General features: G+C 46.9%; 1 protein-coding gene and 2 long non-coding RNA genes across 3 annotated transcripts; 1 reads left to right on the forward strand and 2 right to left on the reverse strand.

The window, feature by feature from the left end:
- Window positions 1-841: 841 nt before the first annotated feature.
- LOC135260576 (uncharacterized) lies at window positions 842-1937 on the reverse strand. The gene is made up of 2 exons (XR_010331667.1): window positions 1834-1937; window positions 842-1695 (listed from the first exon to the last, which is right to left on the reverse strand). It is a non-coding gene; the product is annotated as an uncharacterized LOC135260576 (long non-coding RNA).
- LOC135260577 (uncharacterized) lies at window positions 1622-2165 on the forward strand. The gene is made up of 3 exons (XR_010331668.1): window positions 1622-1764; window positions 1864-1965; window positions 2061-2165. It is a non-coding gene; the product is annotated as an uncharacterized LOC135260577 (long non-coding RNA).
- A 1495-nt stretch (window positions 2166-3660) lies between these two features.
- On the reverse strand, window positions 3661-22163 carry mmp14b (matrix metallopeptidase 14b (membrane-inserted)). The gene is given in 11 exon segments (XM_064345919.1): window positions 3661-4105; window positions 4108-4251; window positions 4410-4525; window positions 5204-5354; window positions 5779-5917; window positions 6253-6425; window positions 7180-7341; window positions 8753-9060; window positions 9645-9767; window positions 11433-11581; window positions 21330-22163. Coding segments are annotated over 11 exon segments (1944 nt in total). The 5' UTR covers window positions 21414-22163; the 3' UTR covers window positions 3661-3710.
- Between the last annotated feature and the right edge of the window lie 1794 nt (window positions 22164-23957).

The raw sequence follows: 23957 nt of genomic DNA on the forward strand, positions 1-23957 counted from the left end.
CACACACAGCCATAGGCTTACACTTACTCGCACAGACACAAGCTGGTAGCGCAGATACTTTCAGAATTCCAGATGTTGTTCATGGAATTCGGCTGAATTTCTGGCCTCCAAATGTGACTTGCCCCCCCTCCCCTCCTCCCCTGCCGTGTCTCGTGATTCCATTTCTCCATCCAAAACACCCCCTCCCTCTCCCCCAACCCTCGCACACGCTGTTTTCTTTTCTCTTCGATCACCTTCCCCCCCGTTCTCTTTCTCCCTGGTGTCCAGGTGTCCTCAGGTGTGGAGTACCTAACACATGTGCAGCCCAGGTGTCCTCAGGTGTGGATTACCTCACACATGCAGCCCAGGTGTCCTCAGGTCAGGTATCTGTGGCTGATTGGGTGCTGCTTAGAGCAACTGCAACCCTAACCCTAACCCTAACCCTAACCCAACTGCCCTGTGCTCTGACGGTTTTTTTCTGTGTGCGCGCCTGAGTGTGCAAATGTGTGTGTGTGTACGTGTGTGCGTACGTGTGTGTGTGTACGTGTGTGTGCGTATGCGTGTGCACGCGTGTGCGTGTGTGCACCTGTGTGCGCATGTGTGTGCGCGCCTGGTGTGCAAATGCATGTGTGTGTGTGTGTACGTATGTGTGTGTGTGTGTACGTGTGTGCGTATGCGTGTGTGTGCGCGTGTGTGTGCGTGTGCGCACCTGTGTGTGCATGTGTGTGTGCATGCATGTGTGTGTGTGTGTGTGTGTGTGTGTTCAATAGTGTGTTTGTGTGACACTGAGGACACATAACAGTGCAGTGTGTGTTTTTTGGTTAGCCAGCCATCTTAGCCATAAACCACAGAGGAAGACATGTTACAATTTTTAAAAACATTTTATTTAACTTTTTTTTTGGTAAGTATAAAAATGTGTAAAAAGGCAGGCAAGATCTCATTCCCTAATCTGATAATCAACATCATCATCATTATTAATATAATAATTATTATTATCATCATTGTTATTACTAATTATTCCCAAATTAAGTAAAGAGTACAGTACACAACAGCACAAAAACAACACAAATATCCATTCATATAATTTCATATATCAAGAGCTGGGAAAATACAAGGGTTCAAGTAGCCCAACTGCTCCAGCCCACCAGTAGCCCCGCCCACCCCCACGTGTAGCCCCGCCCACAGCCTTTTTTTTAATTATTGTCATGTAACTTCCTGTCCAGCAGGTCACATAATGACAGTGTACAGAAAAAACATGGATTCAGAGAACAACAACTGCAATAACAATAATAATAATAATAACAATAGTCATAACAATAATCATAACAACAATCACAAACAGAACACAGTAAGATGGAAGACAATAACCATGTGATATAACTACTTCTGGAGGGGGGGGGGGGGGGAGTCTGATCAAAAACTCCACTCAAAGTAGGGGGTAAGGGGCAAAGCCAGAGACATTCTGGTGAAGGGGGGGGGGGGACAGGGCAGAAAAATGGTGACTCTCTCTCTACCTCTCGCTCTCTCTCTCTCTCACCTTCTTTCTCTGAGAGGGATAAGATGCAGCTGTTGAGGACTGTGGTAAAAATTCTCGGTCCTGTGTTTGGTTTATTTGGTTTGGTTTGAGAGAGACTGTGTGTTTGAGTGTGAGTGCAAGTTTGTGACGTGGGGTTAACCAACTCCAGTCCTAGAGGGCCGCAGTGTCTGCGGGTTTAACTCCAGTCCTAGAGGGCCGCAGTGTCTGCGGGTTTAACTCCAGTCCTGGAGGGGACGCTGTGTCTGCAGGTTTAACTCCAGTCCGAGGCCGAGTTCTGGGTTTAACTCAGTCCTGGGGCCAGTGTCTGCAGGTTTAACTCCAGTCCTGGAGGGCCGCAGTGTCTGCAGGTTTAACTCCAGTCCTGGAGGGCCCCAGTGTCTGCAGGTTTAACTCCAGTCCTGGAGGGCCGCAGTGTCTGCAGGTTTAACTCCAGTCCTGGAGGCCGCAGTGTCTGCAGGTTAACTCAGTCCTGGGCCCAGTGTCTGCGTTTAACTCCAGTCCTGGAGGGCCCAGTGTCTGCAGGTTTAACTCGCCTGAGGCCCAGTGTCTGCAGGTTTAACTCCAGTCCTGGAGGGCCCCAGTGTCTGCAGGTTTAACTCCAGTCCCGGAGGGCCGCAGTGTCTGCGGGTTTAACTCCAGTCCTGGAGGGCCGCAGCGTCTGCAGTGCTTTTGTGGTTTCCCTTCATTCAGCAGCCAACATTAGCCAGAGAGTGCCTTGGTCACAAGGTGTGTGGGGTGGGGCTCTTTAGCCAATCAAAGGCTTAAATGAAGCACTTAAAGTTCTGAGTTCTGAAACACCCCCAAAACCCAGGAGACACCGCAGCCCTCCAGGCATGGAGACTAAGATCCCTGCCCTAAGGCCACACTTTGCTTTCCTTAAACCCTGTTCCTGCCTGCTGCCACCCACAGTCCCCCGCACCCTGTTCAGGAGGCCCCAATGACTGACCCCAGATCAGTGTCAGTCATTCCCCCACTGTTGGCTGAAGTAGGGATCAGCATTACAAGCACTGACCCTGGATCAGCTTTAAAAAAATTGGTTTTGTGGTTGCGTTTAGCTCTGCTTGTACAGAGGTACGATCACAAAAATGCGATTGGAATGTTAACGGAACATTCTAATGCTGATGGAGCAACCACTGCTGGTAATATACTGGTAGAACCGTGGAGTTCTAGAACAATGGGTTGGGGGGGTGAGGGGGCTTTCCAAAAAAACGTACTCTTCAAAGGGTTAAAACAGCAAAAATAAAACATGAAAAGACACACTTAAAAAATTCTAAAGAATCAGCAATTCAGCTGGCATCGTCAAATGGGTGGAGGGGGAGAGGGCGGAGAGAAAGAGAGAGGGACACAAACAGGAGGAAGGGAGGAGGGAGAGAGAGAGAAGGGGAGTGCAAAACAAAAAGGAACGAGAGTCTGTATCTCAGTCTATCTGTCTGTCTATCTGTCCATGTTTAAAAACGACAAAAAGGCGACATTGTGGAACAGGAATGTACTTTGTTGATGTGTGTACAAAGATACCATATATATATATATATATATATATATGTTCAAAAATGACAAATCAATGGCACTTACAGATATGCAATTTTATGCATTTATTGTAGAGTATAGAGTAGAAATTACAGAAAATCTGCAGTGTTTTAGATTCTTCCGCATATTTCACATATATCACACTTTTTCATTGAGTACCTTGTGTGTGGTTTTGATTTGATCTTATGAAAGAGAGAAAGAAAAAGACAAACAGTCCTTTTCCCTCTTCCGTCTCTTTCTCCGTTTATCCTCTCCTCCTTTCTCTCTCCCTCCCTCTTTGTCCTTTTTTTCAGTTTTTTCCCTCCTTTACCCCCTTCCCGTTGTTTTCTTTCTCCTTTTCTCTTGCTCCCCCTCCCTCCCTCTCTCTCTCCCCCTCCCTGTCTCTCTCCTCCTCCCCATCTCAGTCCCTCTCTCTCCCCCTCCCTCTCTCTCCCCCTCCCCCTCTCTGTCTCCCTCCCTCTCCCCCTCCGCCTCTCTTCCTCTTTCTCTCTCTCCCCCTCCCCCTCTGTCTCCTTCCCTCTCCCCCTCCCCTCTCTTCCCTCTCTCTCTCCCCCTCCCTCTCTCTCTCTCTCCCCCTCCCCCTCTCTGTCTCTCCCTCCCTCTCCCCCTCCCCCTCTCTTCCTCTTCTCCCTCTCTCTCTCCCCTCCCTCTCTCCCTCTCTCTCTCTCTACACCTTGTCGAGCAGGGACCTCTGGCAGTAGAGCAGGCGTCTGGGCGTGCCGTACCTGCGGAAGAACAGGACGGCTGCCAGGGCACAGATCACGCACACCAGCAGCATGAGGGGCACCGCCACGGCCGCCGCCCCGGCCCCGCCCCCGGCCCCGCCCTCCTCCTCCACCTCGATGATGATCACCTCCGTCTCTTCCTCTTTCCTCCTGCCGTCGTCTCCGCCTCCGCCTCTGCCCCCGTCTCTGCCCCCGTCTCTGCCTCCGCCCCTGCCCCCATCTCCACCTCCACCTCTGCCCCCATCTCCCCTCCGCCTCTGCCCCCATCTCCGCCTCCGCCTCTGCCCCCATCTCCGCCTCCGCCTCTGCCCCCATCTCCGCCTCCACCTCTGCCCCCGTCTCCGTCCCCTCCTCCGGTCTTGGAGTCCTCGTTCGGGCAGCTCATCCAATCGCGCAGCGCGGACTTGGGGTAGCCGGGCTCCACCCGCAGCTGCTGGTTGTTGAACTTCCAGTACTTATTGGCCTTGTAGAAGTAGGTGTGTCCTGCAAGGGGGAGGGGGGGGGGAGTTTAAAATCAAATGACCAAGCCACAGGGTGGGGGAGGGGGGTGGGGTCACAGGCATTGGCGCGCACTGTGGGAGGTCAAAGGTCACGTGATAGAAAGATGTTATTGATCAGTAAAACAGAAACACACACAGTACCTCCATCCTTGCTCATGAATGCAGCTTTTAGGTTCTCCGGTACACCCTGCCAAACACTGACGGGTTTGGGGTACTCTGGGTCCACAGACTGAGTTTTCTCATTAAATCTGTAGTATCTGAGAGACAAAAAAGCCAGAACTGTGTTAAAATTCATATTCAGCATATATACCACATGCAGAGCCACAGCCAGAGTCACGGACAGTCACAGGTAGAGTCACAGACCGAGTCACATACAGTCACAGACAGAGTCACAGACAGAGTCACATACAGTCACAGACAGAGTCACAGACCGAGTCAGATACAGAGACATGTAGGGACAGCCAGAGTCATATACAGTCACGTACAGAGTCACATACAGAGTCACATACAGTCACAAACAGTCACATACAGTCACAAACAGAGTCACATACAGTCACAAACAGAGTCACATACAGTCACAGACAGAGTCACAGAGTCACATACAGAGGCACAGAGTCACAGACAGAGTCACAGAGTCACAAACAGAGTCACATACAGTCACATACAGTCACATACAGAGTCACAGACAGAGTCACAGACAGAGTCACAGAGTCACATACAGTCACATACAGAGTCACATACAGTCACATACAGAGTCACAGAGACACATACAGAGACATGTAGGGACAGCCAGAGTCACAGACAGAGTCCTAGACGGAGTGACAGCCAGAGTCACAGACAAAGTGACAGAGCAACAGACAGATTTGACAGCCAGACTGGGAGTCACAGTGACAGTTACAGAGGGTGTCACAGACAGAGGGTCAAAAAACACTGACTTGTTCCCTCTGAAGAAGTAGGTCATGCCAGTGGGGGTGTAGAGGAGAGCCGCATCCAGCCGGTCTTTGGGGAGCCCACTGCCCAGGTCCCGCAGCGGTTTGGGGTACCCCTGCTCCAGGATCGACTCGGTGAACACCCAATGCCTGTCTCCTGCAGGGGGGAGGGGCAGAGATCAGCTGGCTTTACTCCCTGTGTCTGTCCACACACAGACAAACCCAGTGCTAACTTACAGACCCTCAGCCACACAGAAATTAGGCTACAAAAACAAAACTAACAGATGGACTGAAGGGTGAGAGACAGTAGAGATAGAGGGGTAATAGAGGCAGAGGGGCAATAGAGACACAGGGGCAATAGAGGCAGAGGGGTAATAGAGACACAGCGATAATAGAGACAGAGGGGCAATAGAGGCAGAGGGGTAATAGAGACACAGCGATAATAGAGACAGAGGGGTAATAGAGGCAGAGGGGCAATAGAGGCAGAGGGGTAATAGAGACACAGGGATAATAGAGACAGAGGGGTAATAGACGCAGAGAGGTAGTAGAAGCAGAGGCAGAGGTGAGAGGTGAGGATATACCCTTGAAGAAAACAAATTTCCCATCATCCCTCTCGTAGGCAGCGTTGATGGAAGAAGGAAGGCCCCTCCAGAAATGTCCAATGGGCATGGGGTAGCCGTCCAAAACGCGCCTATTACGCACTCGCCAGAACCACTTATCCTGCAGGAGAGACCAGACGCACACACACGCGCACACACACACACACACACACACACACACACAACAACACACAACACACATACTCATACACACACCACACACACACAAAACAGGACTAACACACACACCACACATGCACACACACACACACACCACACATACCCCACAGTTATAAAATAACTACCACCACAACAACCACAAAACAGCAACACACCACACACATACACTCACACACACACACACACACGCACACAGACATACACACACACACACTCACACACCACACACACACACACACACAGCGCTAAGACAGGACACACACACTCACAGCGTACCTTGAAAACGAACATCTCTCCCCTGAGGATGGCGATGGTGTCGAAGTGGCCCTCACAGACGTCCGGGCCATAGGGGGGACCCCCGGGCCTATAGGGGGGGTCCGTGGGTTGGGGGTTGTCACGAGGGTCTGGGGTCACGCGGGGGGGTGGCTGGGGGTGCCCGGACCCTGACCCTAGTGGGGGGGGTGGGGGGAGGAGTCAGCGTTAAACATGGCCGCCGGTGAAAGAGGAAGACACACCTTTGCGTGCGTCTCTGTCACCCGATCTGCAGGATCCTGCTCTTGTAAAGAGACAAAGAGGCGGTCTGAGCAGCAGCCCGGGGATGAAAGGCGGGCGTGTCGTGTCCACCCTTTCCCGTGTAAATGCGCCTCATTGTCACTGAGACCGGTTTCCATGGCGAGCAACATGGCAGCTGCAAAATACTGAACCCAGCCATGAGGGAACTTAACATTATTATGATGATGATGATGATGTGTGTGTGTATGGGTCTGTTTGTGTGTGTGTGTGTGTGTGTGTGTGTCAGTGTGTGGGTGTGTGTGTGGTCAGTGTGTGGGTGTGTGTGTGCGTGTCAGTTTGTGGGTGTGTACGTGCGTGTCAGTGTGTGGGTGTGTGTGCGTCTCTGTATGTGTATATGTGCGTGTGTGCATGTGTGTATATGCGTGTGTGTGTGTGTGTGTGCGTGTGTGTGTGTGTGTGTGTGTATATGCGTGTGTGTGTGTGTGTGTGTGTGTGTATGTGTGTGTGTGTGTCATCCAGCTCTAACTTGATGAAAACGAAGTCACTGAATTCCCGACAGTCCCTCAGAGTCGAGGCGACACGCAGAGCGTTGCGTTGAGTTAAGGCGGGACGACGGCGCCCCCGTCCGTGGCGTGGGAGTTCTGTTTCCGCGGCAACGTTTTACGGGAGCGTCGTCCGAGCGTTCCTCACCGTAAATCTGCTGGATGCCCAGCCGGTCGTCCTCGGGCAGGACGAAGTTCTCCGTGTCCATCCACTGGTAGAACGGAGCCATGATGGCGGAGGGGTCGTTCGAATGTTCCAGGCCCAGGGCGTGGCCCAGTTCGTGAACGGCCACCAGGAACACGTCGTTGCCTGCGGCGACAGAAACGCGCTGTTTTACTACGCGATAGCGTCGACGCTAGTCCCTCCAGATTCTCAGACAGAAGGTTTTCTGGGTTGTGTTGTTAAAGCCGTTGGTCCTACTGTGTGATTCATGACACCTTTTTTATCGGTAAGGAGACGCTCCTGGTCATGTCAGTGATATGTTCCTGTTCTGTCAGTAGCAGTGTGTTTGCATTGTGTCGCCCCCAGAGTTGAACAACGTTAAACGATGTTCATATGAACGGATGTTCACATTTGGGATTGTCAGTCACAGCTCGCTCTTTTTTTTTTTCTCCTGTCGTTAGACAAGGGTATTTCCGAAAATCGAGCTAAATGACATCGAAAGGAGGGATGAAGTAAGAGGAAGTAGAAATTCAGAGAAGAAGAGTGTGACGGCCACAGAGAGAAAGGAGTGGAGGAGTGGAGACGATAGAAAAAAGATCTGGATTTACGCTAGATTCTCCTGGGCCAGCCAGCCTCGAACCTGTGCGTGCCGGTACAGTCTTCCATAGCCCATAATATGATGGGGCTATCATGAGCATGCCCTACAATCTGAGGGGGGGTTGTGTGAGAGTTTGGTCCCCTAAAAACACACACACACACACACACACCTCAGAGTGTCCTGCCATTTTCACTTTCCTGTTTACACGCTGTCGTCGGGGGGGGGGGGACACAGGCATGCCGAGGCAGAGCAGACACACGGGCGAAGCTCGATCTCGTTCCTGAGGCTTCCGAAACAAAGCGCTCTCCCACGCGCACACAAACACTCGCACGCACGCACGCACGCACATACACACACGCACGCACGCACGTACGCACGCACACAAACACTCGAACGCACGCACGCACATACACACACGCACACACTGTGTGTATACCAGAACGTGCACGGTCAAAGAAAAGACACACCCTGAGATTCTGATGCAGGTTAAATGCATATCCCGGGGGGATATAATTGCAGTAAAACACTTCGCACACACACACAAGTTTAAGCCTGCCTCACCTCTCCCCCTCAATCTCTCCCACTCTCTTTTTTTCCCTCCGTCTGTCTCTCTTTCTCACCCTCACAGTTTCACGTACGATCATTTCACCGAAACTGACTCAAAACAAGACAGCAGAGTCTTATCTGCTGGTTTTAGAATCTATGTCCCCAAAGCATTCAACGCCCTTCCTCAGTCCTGCTGTTCTCTTCTTTATTTCTCTACTGTCTCATTTTAATTTCCAATCCCTCGCTCTCCACCTCTTCCCCTCTCTTTGACCTGTTCCCTCTCTCCACCTCGTCCCTCTTCCACTATGTCCTGTCGCCTTCTCAACCATGAAACACCAGTTTATCTTTCCCTCCCCCCCCCCCCCGTCTCCCCCCTCTCCCTCTCACCCATCCTCCCCCCTCCCTCTCTCTCACCACTCAAGTCCGAATTCCCAACGGTCCAGGGCTCTGCGGCGTCGAAGTGAGTGTCGCCCCCTAAGCCTTGGCCGGGGAAGTACGCGTGCGCCAGGAAGCCCCCCTCCCCGTCGAAGGGGCTGCTGTCGCCGTGGAAACCCTCGCCGAAGAACAGCATGATGTCGGCGAAGCTCTCCACCTTGTCCCGGATCAGGTAGTAGGGGATCTCGCGGAAACGCAGGGGGGTCACGCCCTCCCACACCTTAAAGGCCTGGCGGATGGCCTGGTACGTCTCGTACTCCCCCACCTTGGGGGTGTAGTTCTGTATACTGGGAGGGAGAGAGAGAGAGAGAGGGGGGAGAGGGAGAGAGAGAGAGAGAGAGAGATTAGGCATACAGTTCTGTATACTGGAAGAGGGAATTCAGGGGTGTAGTTCTGTATACTAGAGAGAGAGAGAGAGAGAGGGAGAGATTAGGCATACAGTTCTGTATACTGGAAGAGGGAATTCAGGGGTGTAGTTCTGTATACTAGAGAGAGAGAGAGAGAGGGAGAGATTAGGCATACAGTTCTGTATACTGGAAGAGGGAATTCAGGGGTGTCGTTCTGTATACTAGAGAGAGTTCAGCGGTGTAGTTTTGCATACGAGAGCGATAACTGACTGTTTTGCTCACACAGCTTTAACTCCATGCATTGTTTATTTGTTTTGTGAAGTCATCCCAGCATAGTTAACGCAGTTTCACCCCACAACAGTTTAAGCACCAAACCAACTTTACTCGCAGCTCGAACTTCACACACGGACTGATACTCAACGCACAGTACTTACAGTACTTACTTTCCACTTGGCTTTTACTCTGACCCTACTCTACCCAGTTTACCCAGAGTTTACTGGGGAGTTCACTCGGAGTTCGCTCACCAGAAAGTGATCTCCGTTTTGTCCCACTTCAGCCCCTGGATGGCGTAGCGTTTCCTCCGCAGGTTGCTCTTCAGCTCCGCCCCAAACTTGTCCGGAACGCCGCATCGCGGCCTCTGCATCGCCCTGACAACCACAACCCGTCCGTCACAGAGGGTAAAACGCAAAGCAGGCAACGGCAGACAGGGAAAAAAAATCGGATCATTAGTTTTTTTGAAGAGCTGGATTTGGAACGATTTTCTTCCAAAATTATTCATTGATACACTAGCGTTAAAATGTTCAATATTGCAGTATTATAGTACCAGTGTTACATTCCTGTATTATTGTGGAACTGTAGTATTGTTGTTACTGTACTGTGATACTATAATATTGCAATGCTGTAGTACTGTATTATTGCAGTATTGTGGTGCTTGTTGAGGGAAACACCTCTGTGTATTATTGTGGTATTGTGGTGCTATAGTACTGTATTATTGTGGTATTGTAATGCTATAGTTCTGTATTATTGATGTACAAAGGTACTATAGTACAGTATTATTGTGCTATTGTGGTACTATAGTACTGTATTATTGTGGTATTGTGGTGCTATAGTGCTGCATTATTGTGGTATTGTGGTACTATAGTACTGCATTATTGTGCTACCGTGGTACTATAGTACTGTATTATTGTGATATTTAGTGCCATAGTACTGTATTATTGTGCTACTGTGGTGCTCTAGTACTGTATTATTGAGGTTGAGGTATTGTGGTGCCATAGTATTACATTATTGAAGTATGTGGTGCTATAGTTCTGTATTATTGATGTACAAAGGTACTATAGTGCAGTATGATTGTGCTATTGTGGTACTATAGTACTGTATTATTGTGGTGCTATAGTTCTGTATTATTGATGTACAAAGGTACTATAGTACAGTATGATTGTGCTATTGTGGTACTATAGTACTGTATTATTGTGATATTTAGTGCTATAGTACTGTATTATTGTGGTGCTATAGTACTGTATTATTGTGATATTTAGTGCTATAGTACTGTATTATTGTGGTGGTATAGTCTGTAATTGTGTATATTGTGTGCTATAGTACTGTATTATTGTTTAGTCTATAGTACTGTATTATTGTGATATTTAGTGCTATAGTACTGTATTATTGTGGTGCTATAGTACTGTATTATTGTGATATTTAGTGCTATAGTACTGTATTATTGTGATATTTAGTGCTATAGTACTGTATTATTGTGGTGCTATAGTACTGTATTATTGTGGTGCTATAGTACTGTATTATTGTGATATTTAATGCTATAGTACTGTATTATTGTGGTGGTATAGTACTGTATTATTGTGATATTTAGTGCTATAGTACTGTATTATTGTGATATTTAGTGCTATAGTACTGTATTATTGTGGTGCTATAGTACTGTATTATTGTGATATTTAGTGGTATAGTACTGTATTATTGTGGTGCTATAGTACTGTATTATTGTGATATTTAGTGCTATAGTACTGTATTATTGTGGTGCTATAGTACTGTATTATTGTGATATTTAGTGTTATAGTACTGTATTATTGTGGTGCTATAGTACTGTATTATTGTGGTGCTATAGTGCTGTATTATTGTGGTGCTATAGTACTGTATTATTGTGGTACTATAGTACTGTATTATTGTGGTGCTATAGTACTGTATTATTGTGATATTTAGTGGTATAGTACTGTATTATTGTGGTGCTATAGTACTGTATTATTGTGGTGCTATAGTCCTGTGTTGCTGCAGTGTGGTCATTCTGCGGGAGCGGAGCTCACGTTACGGTCTCTGGGTTGAAGGAGCCGGTAACAGTCAAGCCATAGAAGCGCTGCATGGCAGCAATCGCCGTGGTGATGGAGTGTGGAGCACGGAGGGACTGGGCACGGAGATCACCTGGCGGCAGGTAACCATACTGCTGTAGCCACACCTTAGAGAGAGAGAGAGAGAGAGAGAGAGAGAGACATTAACACTGCACTGAGAGACAGACAGAGCGAGAGAGAGAGAGAGACATTAACACTGTACTGAGAGAGACAGACAAACAGAGAGAGAGAGACATTAACACTGTACTGAGAGAGACAGACAGACAGACAGACAGACAGAGAGAGAGAGAGAGACATTAACACTGTACTGAGAGAGACAGACAGAGCGAGAGAGAGAGAGAGAGAGAGACATTAGCACTGCACTGAGAGAGAGAGACAGACAGAGTGAGCACCTGAAATAGACACTAACACACTGAGAAAGCGATAGAGAGACCAGCACTGCCCTGTGAGACAGGGTTAACACTGTATATGCCCACTGACTGACACACTACACACTACAGTGCATTAACACTACACTATTATGTGGAAATGAAAAATATATATGCGTGTGTGTGAGTGGGAGGGTATGTGTGTGTTACAAACAGGAAGTGTCTTGTTTAACTACAGACTCAGTAATTTTACAGGGAATTTCTCTGTAATTCCATCCAACCTAAACTTACCCTTTCTCTCTCCATCCATCTCTCTCTCCCTTACCCTTTCCCTCTCCATCTCTCTCTCTTTCTCTTACAGTTAAACTTCCAGCCGCAGTTGACTTCTGATACCCTTCAATGATCTGAAGGGCGGCGAGTTGCGTGTGTGATGAATGAAAATGTACAGTGTGCTCATGTTTTCACGAAATAAAATGTGTGTATTGTTGGTACATTATAATTATTATTATTTTTAACCAGAAATCATCATCTCATATTTTCACATGTACTATGAGTTCCATACAACCATCTCTTTTCCTCCCCCTTCTGTCTGTGTGTGTAATTACAGACCTCAGTAGATGTAGGAGTTTGTTTACTTGTGGTGTGCTGTCATGAGAGACACTGTATTCTTTGTGTGTGTGTGTGTGTGTGTGTGTGTGTGTGTGTGTGTGTGTGAGAGAGAGAGAGAGAAAGGGTGTCTGTGAGTGTGTGTGTGTGTGTGTGTGTGAGAGAGAGAGAGAGTGTGAGTGTGTGTGTGTGTGTGTGTGTGAGTGTGTGTTCCTGAGTATGCATGTGAGCCAGAATAAGTATTATTCATAAATGATCTGTAAACATGTGATTTCTGTTTATATGAAGAATTTCTACCTACCCTTGCCCAAATACTGCACTGCATTTGAAGGAGACTTATTTGTTAGAGATTTATTGAAGTATTTCCAAATTAATTTTTTCCTACTTAATTTGTAGCACAGTTTACCAGTTTCATGTGAACGATTTATGTTGTAAGTTGTTCCTATTGTAATGTAACATAAATGTAAAAGATATGACCTATTTTCCTTTAAACACCTGCTGACTAATTGTGGAAGATACAAACTGAATACAAATCTGTCAGCAGCCATACCATCCTGTACCCATCTCATGGCTAACTGCTGAAGCTAAGCAGCTATACCACCCTGTACCCTTCTCATGGCTAACTGCTGAAGCTAAGCAGCTATACCACCCTGTACCCTTCTCATGGCTAACTGCTGCTCTATGCTTGCAAGGTGCTCTATGAATAATTATTACTATTTATAACTATTTATAATAATAATAATAATAATAATGATTCATGCTGTGCTGGGTGTTATTTTGCGCAAAAGCCTTGCACTGGGCATATAAGTCTTTACATTCATACATATATTCATGAACTCGAACACTATGTAATTGTAAATACTCCAATCTCTAAAAGATCAACATTTCAACACTTCAAACATGTTTTTGTGAGCGAAAGACGAGTGAAAGGAGGACAAGCTGGCCGGAGAGGGGGGGGGGGAAGGAGGGAGAGAGAGAGAGGGACAGAGAGAGAGGGAGAGAGGGACAGAGAGAGAGGGAGATAGGGGGGTAACAGAGGGAGGATGGCCAGTGAGTCAGAAAGATGGCATCTCAGCAGAACTACAGACAGGTTGTGCTCCAGAATGGGGGGTGGGGGGGGTGGGTGAGAACAGTAACTCTTGGTAAAAGAACAAAGGGGCCAGTTATGGGCGATAGAATGAGGTCACTCGTTTCTCTCTGTTTCTCTCTCTCTCTCTTTCTTCCTCATTTTCTTTTTTTATCTCTATTCCCTTCCTCCTTTCTTCTCCTCTTTCCTCTATGTCTGTGTCTCTCTCTCGCTTCTTAAAAAATTCAGTGTTCACTGTCCACCGCTAATAACCGTGTGACTTATGCAAACTGAAGCCTCACCAAATATTCCAACTATCAACTGTACATTTTGGAGAAAAAACTATTTTAAAATCCTATTGAATACGACTTTGCATTTCAAATTTTGGAGAAAACGGGAATAAGGCATAAAAATAAAAATGATGACCATGAAGTACTGCATATGCTATGAAAACCTATAATTGACTGTGCAATAAATAAAATAAAACTGTGCACTATAGATACAAATATAGGTAACAAAATCTCTGTCTCATTATGTATTTATAGCAGACCAGAAATTGTGGAAAGCAAAGGTATATCAGGCAGTCATCGATAGTTTGGCACATTTCTGTGCCACTGACAGAAGAGGCAAAACCCAGAGATTGATTTTTTTAAAAGAAAAAACACACAGTATATAACAGCTGTAAAACAAACACTACGATACTCATTCACACAGTGCAGAGTCAGTGAATGCTGCCATCTATTTTCCATCTATTTTATGCCAATCACTATATATATATACATTTTTAAAATAATTTTCTTTTACTATGGTCACGTAAATGGTCTGTGCATGTATAACTTTTGTTTGTGTTGTCCTACAATGTTGAATAATCAAATCGTATTTGTTGTCATAGCACTATGCTAAGGCTGCTTGGAGTGTGTGTGTGTGTGTGTGTGTGTGTGTGTGTGTGGGCATGATGATGCTGTGTTTCACCACGGAGGTTTCATATCCAAAAAAGAAAAAAGAAAAAAGAAGGAAAGAAAGAAAGAAAGAAAGGAAAACGGATTGTGAGCTAATGCTTTTTTCCACAGGGCTCATATGTTGGAAGATGGCAGAGAGCAGGGAGTCATCTGTCATTTCTCCACAGCTTATTCCATACCCTTGCGATCCGTCTATTTCCGTTGACAGAGACGAGCCGGCCAGATAATCCCGCTCGTTCATCAATCTCGGTTCCCTTCCCCTCCCGCCATCAAAATGGAACACCGGCAAATTATTTTCATTTTGAGTTCCACCCCCCCCCCCCCCCCCGAAAGCGCTACGGCTCCGCTACGCATCGGACGAGTCGAAAACGGACGGCGGCGAAACGCGTGCCGTACGTAAATTTCCGTACGGTTTTCCCGCCTCGTCACGTGGCTGAGAGGCTATGGGGGCGACACAGCTCAGGAGGTAAGAGTGGTTGTCTGGCAGTCGGAGGGTTGCCGGTTCAAACCCCGCCCTGGGCGTGTCGAAGTGTCCCTGAGCGAGACACCTAACCCCTAAACTGCTCTGGCGAATGAGAGGCATCAATTGTAAAGCGCTTTGGATAAAAGCGCTATATAAATGCAGTCCGTTTACCGTTTACCATCCTCTGCGCTCGGTGCCTGCAGCGGCTCAGCCCTTGTCCTATTCAGAGCTGTGAAATGACCAGGGGCAGGGGAGTCGCAGCGTGCTGTGGACAATCCAGAACTTTGCAGCCATTTCTGTACGGTTAGCCTTTACAAAATAGGTTTTTTTTGTCGAATTTTTCAAATCACAGTAGTCGGTCAACCGAGTCGCTGCTGAAGCGCTTTTCTTTTCACAGTTTCGACTTTACCTGTCTTTAGTAATCAACAAGTCATCTAAAACTCCTTCTAAGGTGCCTTATTTCATTTAAATTTGAAGGCAACATCCTATGCATCCTTCAGCTGGAAGGCTATCCCATAGGTCTTTGCGATTTCCTCCGGCTTCTCGCTTCCATTAAATTAATGGTGGCTCAAACCAGCGAAGCGGTGGAGATGTCAATATACAGTGAACTTGATCATTTGTTGTAGTCACATGTAAAAGTACATTTTAATTATTTAATAGCCTACACTGGAATAATGTACTTAATGTTTCCAAGCCTCCGTCAGTTTCACCTGAACTAGCCAACTAACTTTCTGTTACTCTCTCTTGTTCTTCATACCTGACTGACATATAATGCAATTGGCTGAATGACCGATGTACATATTGGAAACCAGATTTTTTTATTGGCATCTTAAATTGTCGTTCCTTTATGGAATAAAATGGCCGGCATGTTATTTTTCTTTCAGCGTAATTCATTGCCCAGAAAGATGATGTTTGGAGTCTTACCATAAACTGATTTCAGAAAGGCAATCCTTTGTGTTTTGTTAATAGGCCAGGACCGGCAACATTTTTCCAGTAGATTCTCTATATCACAGCACAGAAGTCTTCACTGTTATGCTGTTACTAGCTCTGAGCTGTCTTTACATGCCCATACGATTTTCAGTTCAGTTCAGTGCTTTCCTTGAGCCGGAGCATGGACACACAAGCAAACGCTGTTATTGCAGCATCCATTTGGCAATGCCCTCCTTTGTCTTTTTATACAGCTCAGCAGCTTTCACTGTTACAATGCTAGAGACAGAACAGCTTTCACTGTTACACTGCTACAGACAGAACAGCTTTCACTGTTACAAATGGTAGTTTTCACTGTTACACCGTGAGAGACAGAAAGGTTTTCACTGTTACACTGTTGCAGCTAAAACAGCTTTCACTTACAGTGTAACAAATGGTAGTTTTCACTGTTACAGCGTCACAGATAGAACAGCTTTCACTGTTACAGTTACAGATAGAACAGTTTGCACTGTTACACTGTTGCAGTTAAAACAGTCTGCACTGTTACACTGTTGCACACAGAACAGTTTGCACTGTTACACTGTGGCAGACAGAACAGTTTGCACTGTTACACTGTGGCAGATACACAGCAGTCATTCTTCCTCTTCCCGTGGAAGGCTGCCCACCTCACTGCCTGCTGGATCGTTGCAGATTCGTGTTCTCTCTCTCCCCTCACGGTAACTTGCCAGAGGGCTGTGGTCAGCCAAATGGAACGCTGGAGTTCAGCCCTGTACAGTTAATACTAGCGTGTGCCTCAAGGCAGAACTGACACACAGGCCCTGACCAAAGGTCCACTGAACTTCATTACCCAGAAGTCATTACATTTAAATTACATTTATTTGGCAGATAGTTTTAACCAAAGTGGTGTGCAATAAGCGCATACCGAAGGTCATTAAAGTCCTCCCTTATTGGGCCAGGCCCGGCAGGGTCTTCACTTAAAAAGCCTTTCGATCTGGGTGGTCAGGGGACCCGCCCCACCTCATTCTGGAGCCAAGTCCAAATATTCAAACTACAAAAGGGATGCCCCCCTCCCCCTTCCGCAGCACTGTGGTGACCTCTCAAGCAGGTACTGAGCAGGCAGGGGTCCTTTTGAGGCACCACATCCAGGGACCAATCAGTAGGCAGATCTTTCTGTTACAATTCAACCATCCATCCACTGAACAGGAAGTTTACTCCCGAGCAGCTTGCCACATTTTGCTGGGCTCCCTGGGAGATGATGTTCTGAGGACACACCAGGAGGGTTAGGAATGTTAGCTCGGCCAGACTGGCGGTGGGGTAATTTATTGCCCCGAGCTAAAGTATATAACTGGCCACAGTAAAAAAAAAAATTAAAAAGACATATTTAAGTTTAATTCTGTTTCGCTCTCGGACACCATATTGGCAATATTCTGGACATTCCAGTCCAGTCCTGTCTCCTTTGTTAAAACAGCCATTTGATGTGTGGTGCCCTTCAATATGCCCACAGCCATTATGGTGTTTATGTGAGTGTGGTCAGGTGAGAATGGGCGTGGTCAAGGGAAATGGGCGTGGTCAGGGAAGACGAAGCATGGTCAGAAACTGCGCAGAATGTGGCAGTTTATCTGCTACAGCTGCTGGTGTGTGGTGACACTGGCCTAGATAACTGCATCTTTTCTTCCACTCTTATGCACACACTTTCTTCTAATCAGTGATAGGCATACATAGACACACACGTACATATAAAAAAAACACATGGACACACACCGCACACAAAGACACAAACATCGAGAGGGAGAGAAGTTGGTAAATGGAGAGAAAATGGAGTGGAGATAGAGAAAAAGAGAGATGAATTGAATTGAATTGAACTGAGAGTGAGAGTGAGAGAAAGAGAAGGGAGGGAGTGATGAAATTCAAATTGAAGACGATAAAAACTGACTCAGATGCCAATGGAAAAAACAGAGAATTCTGGTCAACAGCCAGTCCAGCGCTGGGCTACAAGACTCACAGAACACTGCACAGCCTCAAAGCTGAGACTCACAGAACACTGCACAGCCTCACAGCTCTGAGACTCACAGAACACTGCACAGCCTTACAGCTCTGAGTCTCACAGAACACTGCACAGCCTCACAGCTGAGTCTCACAAAACACTGCACAGCCTCACAGCTGAGACTCACAGAACACTGCACAGCCTCACAGCTGAGACTCACAGAACACTGCACAGCCTTACAGCTCTGAGACTCACAGAACACTGCACAGCCTCACAGCTGAGACTCACAGAACACTGCACAGCCTCACAGCTGAGACTCACAGAACACTGCACAACCTTACAGCTGAGACTCACAGAACATACTGCACAGCCTTACAGCTGAGACTCACAGAACACTGCACAGCCTCACAGCTGAGACTCACAGAACACTGCACAGCCTCACAGCTCTGAGACTCACAGAACATACTGCACAGCCTCACAGCTGAGACTCACAGAACACTGCACAACCTTACAGCTGAGTCTCACAGAACACTGCACAGCCTCACAGCTGAGACTCACAGAACACTGCACAGCCTCACAGCTGAGACTCACAGAACACTGCACAGCCTCACAGCTGAGACTCACAGAACACTGCACAGCCTCACAGCTGAGACTCACAGAACACTGCACAGCCTCACAGCTCTGAGACTCACAGAACATACTGCACAGCCTCACAGCTGAGTCTCACAGAACACTGCACAGCCTTACAGCTGAGTCTCACAGAACACTGCACAGCCTCACAGCTGAGACTCACAGAACACTGCACAGCCTCACAGCTGAGACTCACAGAACACTGCACAGCCTTACAGCTGAGACTCACAGAACACTGCACAGCCTTACAGCTCTGAGTCTCACAGAACACTGCACAGCCTCACAGCTGAGACTCACAGAACACTGCACAGCCTTACAGCTGAGACTCACAGAACACAGCACAGCCTTACAGCTGAGACTCACAGAACACTGCACAGCCTTACAGCTGAGACTCACAGAACACTGCACAGCCTTACAGCTCTGACTCACAGAACACTGCACAGCCTTACAGCTGAGACTCACAGAACACTGCACAGCCTTACAGCTGAGACTCACAGAACACTGCACAGCCTCACAGCTCTGAAACTCACAGAACACTGCACAGCCTTACAGCTCTGAGACTCACAGAACATACTGCACAACCTCACAGCTGAGACTCACAAAACACTGCCCAGCCTTACAGCTGAGACTCACAGAACACTGCACAGCCTCACAGCTGAGACTCACAGAACACTGCACAGCCTTACAGTTGAGACTCACAGAACACTGCACAGCCTTAAAGCTCTGAGTCTCACAGAACACTGCACAGCCTCACAGCTGAGACTCACAGAACATGCTGTATACAAGTGTTTGTGCTCGTTGTGTGCGCTTATTCCACAACATATTTTTTTTCCTATCCACCGGAGAAAGGAACAGAATCTCTGGCCCAGTGGACACATCGTAGCGTAGCGGCTAGGGAACTGTGCTTGTCGCTCAGCGGTTGCAGGTTCGAATCCCCTGGTGGGGTCCATCAGGCACGGTGCACGATCTGAATCACATCTGCAAATGTTCTGCAGGATTGGTGGGACCACATTCCAAAAAATGTGAGCGTCTGCTAAATGCCTAAAATTATTCTCAGACAATGAAACTATTCTGCTGCTCAGACAACGCCACAGTGGAGGGAGCTGAGCAGACATCATCACAGAGAGCACTTCCTGTTTCCTCTCTTCAGCCCACTGCCCTCCTCCCGTTCACTTCCTATTCTAATTTCACCAACCATAATTTCCATCCTCTTGCCCCCCCCCCCCACACACACACATACACACTCACACACACACACACACTCACACGCGCGCGGGCACACACAGAGGATCTCACGAAAATGAAGTCAAACTTCCGTCTTTCTCCAAGCATGACAAGAAGCGTGACTATTTTTCTCTCTCTCTCCTTCCCCCATTTGGAGCTCGATTCCTCCCTTCTTTGGGTCTCCTGTTCCCCCCCTGCCCCCCCCCCCCCCTTGGGCTGGAAGGCCGGTGGTCCTGGTCACCACCCCATATCAAAGGGCTTTAGGTCACAAAAACCCACAAGGAAGTGACACACCGGACCCTCAGGATATGACACGCCGATCAGCGGAAACACACACACACCGCCTTCCGCGCGCTCTGACGTAAAAATCAGCGTGACACATGGGTCTTTTTTTTTCTTTTTTTTTTTTTTTTTACGAAATCTTAGCGACTGCGTTTGTTTGTTGCGGTATGCTGCAAACGGATGGGTCATCCGGACTGCACACAACATGCACTAAAGCATGCGCACACGCTCAGGGGACAGACTGCATGCGTGTGACATACACGGTGCAGGCGCGTGCTGCAGACTGCACTCCTGTGACGGAGAGTGTAGGCATTTGATTAAGAGTGCATACGGTGCGATTGGTAATGTCTATTAATTGTCCATAGTCTCAGATAGGGTTTTTCCATCATCACGCAAAGCTGGCTTCCTCATCGGCCTCTATAAGTCAAAGGACAATTCAGTTACCTCATATCCTTACCACCCGCCCCCCCCCCCCCAACTCTGCGAACAAAGCCAATGACTTCAGGATTTTCCCAACCCAAAACCCACCCACCCCTCCACTACCCCCCCCCCAGTCATTACCGCAACTGCTTGAGTAAAACTCCCCCCCACCACAACACAGCAGCCATCACATTTTTCCCGAAGTTGCAGTTTCTTCTTTGTCCTTTTCTCTCTCTCTCTCTCTTTTTTTTTTTTGCTTACACAGCGTCTCCACTTTTCCTCCCTCTTCTTTTTTTGGATAATCCCGTTTTCTTTTCCTCACCCTTCCTCATCCTCCCACCTTTTCCTGTTTCTCTCAGCTGACAGAGAGAGAGAGAGACAAGGTGCGCTCGGGGGGCACCGACACCTGAATGTCACCCCCATTAAAAATTGAAACAAACCAAACAGATAGACACTCCTATCCAGAGCGACTTGCACAACCTATTTACATAGAATTTTACATTGCATCCATTTTATACGGCTGGATATATACTGAAGCAATGCAGTACCTTGCTCAAGGGTACAACGCAGTGTTCTACCTAGGAATCGAACCTATAACCTTTCGGTTGCATGCCCAGTTCCTTACCCACTATGTCACACTGCCACCTGAAACAAAGTAAACGCATGACTGCAGTTTACCTTCCAAAAGCCGGAGCAGTTGCGTAAATTTCGTCCATTTGAGTTACATTACTTTTGTTTTCGTTTTTTTAATGTAGCATTTTTGTATGCATGTGGTACAGAAAAATGCCATGCTTAATAATTAACCTGTATAAATACGTAACTTGCATTCTTCCGTTCCAATTTTCCATATCTTCCTTACACCCGACTTGATTGACCGCGTGATACTACACTATTGTGGACATTCCGGTACAATGAGGGACACTCACCTCTGGTTTGACCTCCTGTCGTGTAGTAGCTCCTCGCGCGCAGAGCCCGCATGCCAGCGCGAGCAAAAGCAGCCTGGGTCCCATTCCTGGTACGCACCTCCCGCGGAAGTGTAATCTGTAATCTTCTTCCCCCTCTCTAACGTCCACCGTAACCTTACTGTGGCGTTCTCTTTTTGTCAAAACATGACAAACTCAACAAAAACAAAAAACTATTATAAGAGGTGAAGCGCTAAAAGCAGCGTTCTCCTCAGTGTGAAACAGCAAAAGACAAGTTTCCCAAAAAGTGTGGAAAAAAGTGGAATGTAATAAATAATTTTTAAAAGTACAGATTAAAATGGGTTTGCGTTAATCACGACTGTTTGTTTCGTAACATTCCCTTATATCACAATTTAACGCTATAAAAAAACAACGCCAAGTTTGCATTAACAAAAAAAGAGCGAAACCAGGTTGGACAACATCGCCAAGGACCAGCGCACTATTGGCATTTTCAGTTTTGTTCTTCCTTTGTTTCTTTCTTCGATCCACTGATTCTCTCTCTCTCTCTCTCTCTCAGTTGCAGACGTGGTGGCTCGATCGTCCCTTGTGGCTATAACCCCGTTTGCAGAAAGGCAGGAAAAGAAGTATTAAAAAAAAAAAAAAAACCTTCCTCGTGCCAGATGTGCCGTTTCCTCCTCCTCCTCCGCTGCAGTCAAGCCCGCGGGCTCTAAGCGACCTTGTTGGAGCCGAGCGCGGTTGGCTGAAGCTGCCTCGAGAACTGAGTGACTTCCATTCATCACAATGTGCTGAGGCACGACGTAAAGTTTACAGACGGAAAAATCAACACTCGGCAGAAAGTATACCGTCCTAGCTTGTTGTCTAAATGTTGCACTTTAAGTGCCGACCTGTAAAATTGATTAAATGTTTGTTTGGCCAACAAAAAAGAGGAAAAAACGATATGTGTGCACATATATATATATATATATAGAGAGAGAGAGAGAGAGAGAGAGAGAGGCAGAGGGTGACGGACACTTTGAACTGTCAATGGAATTGTTAAATGCTTAAAATGAAAATATTTTTTCTTGAAATACTTAACTGGAAGTACTGAATATAAGAAGCACAAAGAACTGTTTTTAATATATTACATGATCCTTTTCCTGCAAAAGTCAGATTTATGTTTTAGTACTTGACTATGATTAATTTTGCAGTTCGTCGCACAAGCTGACCAAATTTGCATTAGTACTGGAACTGTAATCATAAAGGAATCCATTGCTGATAGCCAAATCGATATTTGCATGGTGTATTAGTATTTGTGTGTTGGGTATTCTTACGTCATGTATACTCCATGTTTTGTTTATGAAGGTGTAAAAATGGTCAAGTAATGTAATGAGGGCCACAAGTTCTGACAGTCCTGTGAGATCCGCTCCGATACTTTTATGTACCAACACTGACACCTGTTGGCAAGGTTGCTCTCGTCCTAAAGTACATTTTGTCACATCGCTGCCCAAATCAAAAGTAACATTGGCTGAAAGTGAACGTGTTCTTTGTACTCCTGGCAATTCCACTGTGTACATCAGTTTATTTGTTATATCAACTCAGGAAACTACCTTCGACCCTTATATCTGCTATGTCTGTATATCTGGCCGTCTCGTGACTCCTTTGGCAGCGACTGATTTGGATTAAACGATTTCGCCATCTAGTGGTAGAATGCATACACTGCGGTTTGGGCCAACCGACCTGGAGTTGGTGCTTCATGGCCACGCCAAGCCTACAGCCAAAGAAAAAAAAGCCCTGGGTGAAGAAGGATAAAGAAAGAAGGAGCGAGAGAGAGAGAGAGAGAATTCATGCTGAGAATTAATTAGTCTGCATTACAGGTGCTGCCAATTATCCACTTTTCTCCCTCTCACTGCTTTTCCACACCTATTGGGAGAAGGTGTCCACATAACGTTTGGCCCTGTATATTACATTACATTACATTACATTACAGGCATTTAGCAGACGCTCTTATCCAGAGCGACTTACACAACTTTTTTTTTTACATAGCACTTTACATTTGTATCCATTTATACAGCTGGATATATACGGAAGCAATGCAGGTTAAGTACCTTGCTCAAGGGTACAACGGCAGTGTCCTTACCCGGGAATCGAACCTGCGACCTTTCGGTTACAAGCGCAGTTCCTTACCCACTGTGCCACACTCCGTCCGCTATATGTATTTACTGTGGCGCCAATTACTAAAATGGCATGAAAATGCTTGATACAACTGTAAATAATGAGTAGATACGAAAAACATCACAACTGCCCCCTGTGGTGTAATTGTCACACAGATGCCAAACACCCCCCACCCCCCACACCCCTCAATGGTGCGAAGAGGTTAGTGGGGATCAAAATCCCAACATGATAATTAGAGAATGAACTTTACATTTAAATTATCCTATACATTTATAATGCTTTCCACATTCAGCACATTGATACTTAAAAAAGGCGTAGTGTGTCAGTTTGCTGTGTAATTTTGACGCCTGTAAACGTAAGATAAGACAACGTATTACCGGAGTTTCGCTTCATTTGGAGGTCCAGCTTTAGCACTATCTGTGGTAATGTTAGCGTTGCTCTGCTCTTATCTGTGTAGCCTCACCCCCTGCCCCCGCCCTG

Source organism: Anguilla rostrata, chromosome 8, assembly GCF_018555375.3.
Source record: "Anguilla rostrata isolate EN2019 chromosome 8, ASM1855537v3, whole genome shotgun sequence".
Taxonomy (NCBI): Eukaryota; Metazoa; Chordata; class Actinopteri; order Anguilliformes; family Anguillidae; genus Anguilla; species Anguilla rostrata.